The sequence below is a fragment of the Acanthisitta chloris genome, unplaced genomic scaffold (genome assembly GCF_000695815.1).
Source record: "Acanthisitta chloris isolate BGI_N310 unplaced genomic scaffold, ASM69581v1 scaffold3357, whole genome shotgun sequence".
NCBI lineage: Eukaryota > Metazoa > Chordata > Aves > Passeriformes > Acanthisittidae > Acanthisitta > Acanthisitta chloris.
Genome location: NW_008681893.1, coordinates 34,017 through 40,623, shown reverse-complemented (window position 1 = coordinate 40,623; position 6,607 = coordinate 34,017). Strand labels below are relative to the sequence as shown.

The 6,607-nt window shown below is 39.8% G+C and overlaps 1 protein-coding gene across 1 annotated transcript; it reads right to left on the bottom strand.

Moving 5' to 3' along the window:
- Positions 1–513: 513 nt before the first annotated feature.
- Positions 514–6,092, bottom strand: LOC103805602 (glyoxylate reductase/hydroxypyruvate reductase-like). Its single transcript, XM_009078258.1, has 5 exons — positions 5,711–6,092; positions 3,902–4,073; positions 1,817–1,995; positions 1,508–1,604; positions 514–670 (listed from the first exon to the last, which is right to left on the bottom strand). The coding sequence occupies exons 1-5, from the start codon at positions 6,090–6,092 to the stop codon at positions 514–516; spliced, it is 987 nt and encodes a 328-aa protein (XP_009076506.1).
- Between the last annotated feature and the right edge of the window lie 515 nt (positions 6,093–6,607).

The window sequence follows — 6,607 nt, the reverse complement described above, 5'->3', positions numbered from 1 at the left end:
TAATATTTTAAATTGTCTTCTAAAATCCAGTCTGCTTTAAATAAGTGGTTTTGAGTATGTTTCTGAAAACTAAATTTTGCCTCAGCATTTTGTATTTCTGGAACTCTTTTAAATGGAGACTTCCATATGAAAAATAAATCGTATTTCAAGCCAGGTAGCTTACTTTGTTGGTCTTGGTAGCTAATAGAATGAGAACAAAGTAAATTATGTAATCTAACAATGATAATTTCTTTAGGACTAGGCAGCCTAGCAAGAAGTGCATTGGCAATCAGAATTTCTTTTTCCTAGAGCGACTGAGAGCCCGTATGCATCTATCTACATTTGAAAGGGAAAGGTAATGTATTCCTCCAGTCTGCAAGAAAAGTAAAATGTAAAAGCTGTTTTTAATGACGCGTGAGATGAAGTCAGAGCTTTCCGTGGCTGCTGGGAATAAGTTTGTCTTAATGGGAAAAACATAATGATAGAAACCTTCAGAGCTGGTGGGGAGAAAGAGAAGAATAAAGAGATGGCACATCATCTAGGAAGCACTTCACTGGGCATAGGGAGGCCGTTCAGAGCAGCTAGTATGTTTTCAACTGCTTCCTCTGTTATCATGAAGATGGCCTTGTCTGTTCTAATGCCGAGGTGAGGTGTTATAATGACGTTCTTTAATTTTAACAATGGATGATCTCTGGAAAAAAAGAAAATAGAGTAAAGTTACTTACTGTTGTTCGTCCAAATAAAGAGGAGTTCTACTTTGGCTTTGCACTGTGTTTAAAGTTAATTCGATATAACTTTATAAGTCCCACTTAGACCCACAGAACCCAATCACCTGTGTTGAAGGAATTTTGGGCTGTAAAAGCACATTTTAAGAGTTTATACTGTGCTCTTTTATCCAGAAACAGATTTTTGCCATTAGGCAGCAACTTGAACTGTGTCAGAAGAGGGGGTTAAGCCCTCCTGACACATTCCCCTATGCAATGGTCTGAGCTGTAGTTATTTGCAGACAGGCATAACTAGACCAAACTCCCTCCAAAATTCAGCCAGCACAGTTGATTCCAAGAGGCACCATCCTTTGTGGACTGTCTTTTTACAGAAGCTAAGCAGCCTCCAGGCACAAGAGACCTGCAGTACTTCAGCCTTATATTGGGAAAAGAAGCTTGTGGGGAAGGACACCTTGGGGCAATGCAGCAGGTCTCACAAGGGAGAGGTCTCACAAGCTCAAGGAGCTTCCACCCATTCACGGAAAGTTGTACCTTCTAATAAAGCAATTTGCAAGTGAAGCACTGCTGCAGCTTCACTGGATGCTCCCCCTGCCTCCTGCTGTGTCCTGGGCCAGACTTCCCTTTGGCCCCTTACCAGCCCCAACAATTGGGCTGCATTCCATCTGCATTCATGGTACTGTTATGCAAACCCTCACCCCAGGGGGCAGGGAGGGCTGTCTCGGACAGGTTCCTGCCTGCTGCAGGGATGTTCCTGCCTCGGCAGGGCTCACCCATCCTTTCCCAGAATAAGCAGAGATGGCAACCTGGGCAGTGGTTCTGGGTAGGTGACATCCAGCGCTGCAGCCCCGATCACACCACTCTGCAGAGCTGTCACCAGAGCCTCTTGGTCAACTACTGCACCTGGTTTGGAATAAGAGTGTCTCTGAGTGCCACTTGGAGATAATGAGCTGAGAGTGAAAAGAGAACAGAAAGGGAGAGAGGGGAATTTTCACTATGCCTGGTCTGTCCTCGGTGTATGCACCAGCTGTGTTGGTGGATGCAGCATGGTGCTGCATGTAGCACAACAGGAGCTGGTCCATAATTTCAGGCCAGTCAGCGGGTCTGGATGGTACCTCGGCTGATGTTAATGAGAGTAGCTGTGGGTTTCATCAGCTCCAGTTCTCTTTTTCCAATTAGCTTGTGTGTCTGAGGTGTCAGGCTCACCACCACCATCACAAAATCTGCCTGCTGGAGCAAGCTGTCTATCGTTTTGCAGTATGTGGCACCAACAGCTTGCTCCTCTTCTGCTTTCCTGGTGGAAAAGTAAAAAGGATTTCAGGTCATCAGTCATGAAAACATTTTCTTCAATGACGTCACTGATAGACGAACTAAAGGATCTGATCATGACATCTCACAGGATGCAGCAATTGCTCAAACCAGAAGAGTGGTATTCACCAGCACTCATTCATATAAGCTCTGAGCATGCTGGTGGTCCCCATCCTATTGGCACCCTCAGTAAGCCTGTCATTTTTTGATGAATGAAATCAGCAAAGCAGTTATTTAGCAGGCTCCTGGCTGCCCCAGGAATTTCACAGAATAAAGTGTTTAGCAGAAAAATTTACCAAAATAGAGAGATTTTTAGTTTTATTTTCCATGATAAAAAAAATACTTGCCATTTCTCCTATTCTTTGTAAATTTAGCTGCCTGAATTCAGGAACTAAAGAAACAATGGTGGGTGATCGTGTGTACAATCTTCTGTTCCTGATTGCAAGAGAAGAGCTTTGAGTTGTCTCCTCCCTAATCTAGAAATAAATAAATCACACCAAGGAAATAACTTCAGTGTAACTTTGGGCTGTGTGTCTCCTAATACATGCACTTGATTATTTTCTTTCACTGTCCAGGTCAACGACCAGAGTTATATAAGAGGGAAAAGAACAGACTGGAACTGCAGCCAGTTTTGCAGCATGCAGAGTGCATCTCGAATCAGTACATGAGCTTAAAGTGTACTTAAAAATAAGCAAGGTTTTCATTTCTGTTGCACTGTGCATTGGCCCTTATCCCAGCACTCTTACATAAATATTACTTTAAAGACTGAAAAATATTAAACAGAGGGAGTTAGTGATTGCCCACAGAAAAATAAAAGAGAATAAATGTATTTGTGCCTTTTAAAATCTTTTTGTTTGTTTGTTTAAGGAGAAATTCTGAAAGATCTTAGGGAGGGTATTCACTAGTAGTTTTTCTCAATGTGAGTTTTCTCAGCTGTTTTTATAATTTCTGAAGTAACAGGAATACCAAGCAAGGCTAAAAATTTCTGGCCTCATTCACCCTTGTGATTTGCCTAGGACTGGCTCGAGCAGTGGCTGCCATTCAGCAGTCTGCACATGAAGACAATTACTCCAGATGTACTAGCACTGCAGCTTTTCTCTTCGGCAGGGAGGAGTAAAGTTGTCTCGGCATAGGTCATGGTTTATAGCAGTAAATATTTGTTCTGATTGTTTCCTGCACCTTGGCTGATTGCAAGGGACTCAAATTGTATGTGGGGGTCTTGCTCACTTTTACACTGAGCAGCCCCTGTGCTGAATGTCTAACAAGGATCAGATTCCCAGATACACAAGTTAGGAGGGTGAAAGAAATAAAGGGTGAAATCTTGTTAAATACTTGCTAAAATTTAGATTCCCAGATACACAAGTTAGGAGGGGTTAGAAATAAAGGGTGAAATCCTGTTAAATACTTGCTAAAATTCCTACTAGCTTGAAGAGAAACAAGGTGTTCTCAAGAACAGCTTTCAAGTAAATCAGTTTTCATGTTGAGCCAAGTATGTTGAGCCAATATGCATTTCCTAGTTCTCTGGTCACTGGGTTTCAACAAATCCCTCCTGAACTTCAAAATATGGAGTAAAAGGTAGATTTATGTGTTATTATAGTATGACAAGATAAGAATAAAGAAAGTAAGCTTGATTTCCATTTTTCTGTTTACATCTGCAGGAAACCTTGGAATTTCTAATATAAAACCTAAATTAAGTTTGCAAGTGTTTAATCACTAAGTAACTCTTTACAAGACTGATTTGAGGCAATCATTCTTTTTCCTTTTTCTTTTGTTTTAATCTTGGCCTTATTCCCTCATTTCCTGCTATATGTCTGGCATAATTTCTTGAAAAGAGAATGTCAGCTATCTAGAAGAGAGTTTCTGCTGCAATTAGGGTCAAGAAATACCTTTACCTCTGTGTTCTGTTGTGGTACAAAATGTTCATTTCAAATGCCTTGGCTCTCAGAGCAATCTTATACCCAATGCTGCCCATGCCAATGATCCCCAGAGTAGCTCCAGCAACTTTAACTCCCAGAATATCAGCTTCACAGTACTCCATACTTGAAGAAATTGTAATGTGATAGACTGAAAGAAAAACACTCAGATATGAGAAACGGATGGAGCCCAAGACAGAGAAATGAGGTAACTCCCTAATATATCATCTTTCCGTGCTACATGTATATATGACATTCCCATTTATTCTCACCATACTATAAAAAGCCTTTTGATGTAACTCCCCTAAAAAATCCTTTTACTGCTTTAGACTCATGAAAATATTGCCCTGTTCTGCATAAACAATCAAAACAATTATTGCCGGTAACAATGCAGAGTTTGGAAATGTGGAGAATAACACCAGGTATTGGGTTTGCTATTTAGAATAAGAACAGGATTTTTGTTCACATCTGGTACTCTCCTTGGAAAATCATTGTTTGGTAATTTCCATAATTGTTTGTTAAACCTGTGAAATTTTGGAGAGTTCTAAAATGCAGAAAATACAGTTATATACACAGAGACAGCACTTAGTCTGCTAGCAAGGTGACAGGCTTCTGATATTTCAGTCTTGTGATATTGCCAGCTTTTCTAAAACATTAGTAGAGTATTGTGAAAGTATAAAAATGTGATTCAGGAAAAAATTCAGTCATGCCAGGGCAGAGCTATCAGAAATGCCACCAGGGATAGTTTATGTAGAAGGGAACAAGAAATTAATCGCCCTTTTAATTTGTCTCCTCCTTGTGAGATAGAAACAGATTTAGGGGGAGACAAGTCTCCTTTTGCTTTCTATGAATCCTGTGGTACAGGTGGCAAAGCAAATGTAGGTATATTTAATAGGATAAATCTCGAGCATCTGTTCTTGAAGCAAGAAGCATTCTAATGAAGCCACGGGTAGGTCTATGGGAAATAACAAGAAAAAATTGTTGAGGAAACTAGAAAGGATGCTATTAGCAGAAACTGGAGTAGGGTGTCTCATTACTCTCTAATGCCCCTTAAATGCTCCAATTCTGCTCCAATCCATTTCAGCTCCAGAGAATATGTCCATGCCTCTGTCAGCCTTGAGGGTCCCTTCCAGCTCAGGATATTCTATGATTACATACACCCTTGTTCTGCTCCATTGTTGTGTCTCATGGTCTAATTTCTTCTTGCAGCCTGTGACTGCAGCAATGGACTGATCTTTGGCATCCTCCACTTTTGGACATAGCACGGAACACTATCATATTGAGAAACATGCTTTATGTCAGCTAAGTGTCATAGTCATTGAAAATGCACTGCTGTAGAGAATAATGAAATTTAATGTCTTCATATGTAGAAAGCACATTTCAGTGTGTTGTTCACTTGAAACTGTTACACAAAGTCTACAGCCATAGTTATCCTAATAACTAGCTCAGTCCATAAAGTACAAAGTTGTATTTGAATAATTTGTGATCACATTCTGCTCAAATATTTTCAACCCAGGCTGTTGACCTTTGAAAATTAATTAATATGATTTTATTTATACCTGGTTGAAATATGTTATATGTGTTTGAGTATAATGTAATAACTTAAGTATATTTTTTACATATAAAATATATGGAAATATCTATTATTCTATTTGCCAAGCCAACATATTTAGATTTTCACATTTTATGTGAAACTATGTGCACTATAGATAACTCTAAGAAAAGTTAAGTTAATGGTAGGTAAATATTCTATGATTTTTAGAAGCCACAAAAGAATTGAGATGTTACCTTCCACTAGTCTTCTAGCAGATGCTAGCAGCAAGGCCATCCCAGTATCTGCAGTGCTGCTGGAAACAGCACGTGGACAATTAGCCATCTTCACACCAAAGCTAGCTATAAGTTTCTGATCAAGATGATCCATCCCCACTCCTGAATTCGCAATCACTTTCAAGTTTGGCAGGCTCTGGAGGAGTTCTCGGTCAACAACTGGTTTGTGCCACCACAGATACATTGCTTGGACCTTTTTACTCATCTGCTTTTTGTTTTCAAGAAATTCCTTCATGGTGATGAGGGAGAAATGTTTCTTCAGGAATGTCACATGGCTTTGCAGTATCCCATGTGTGCCACCAATGTCATTTACCAACAACCCAGGTAATTCTCCTCCTTCCATGATCTGCACAAAGAAGAAAGATACAAAGTGTCAGAAGAAAGACATATAATTACTTCCAGCCATTTTGAAGAATAATCACTGCCATGTCCTGTTTCATGTCATCTATGACAAGAGATCCTATAAACCACATATTTAGATACGGAGGTAAGAAAACCAAGACAAGGAAGCAGCTCTTTCAAGCTAACTGATTATACACACTCATGCACACACATAGAGGTATTCACATAATCAAGTCCTAGCAAGTTCCGTCCTTCATGGTCTCTAAGACTTCGTTTACTGCCACCATGCTCAAAACACAACAATTCTCATTAATTACCTAGTTTCAGATCATCAATAGCCTGATGCAATAAATCTCTCTTGCTACCCTGAAATCACAAATTACCGTGTCTAAGGAGTTTGAAAAAATGTTGGACCAAATCTAGTGCATGAAAATAAATTACACAGCTTCATCATGAACTTTGAGTTACCAGGTTAATTTTTAATGCTTCATTGCAGAGATTTTTGCAGCTTCCTGT

Coding starts and splice junctions, on each gene's coding strand:
- LOC103805602 (XM_009078258.1), bottom strand. CDS start 6,092: ATGGAAGGAGGAGAATTACCTGGGTTGTTGGTAAATGACATTGGTGGC. Junction 1,605..1,816: donor TCTCATTAACATCAGCCGAG/GTACCATCCAGA, acceptor ATTCCAAACCAG/GTGCAGTAGTTGACCAAGAG. Junction 671..1,507: donor TACCCAGAACCACTGCCCAG/GTTGCCATCTCT, acceptor CTTTTTTTCCAG/AGATCATCCATTGTTAAAAT.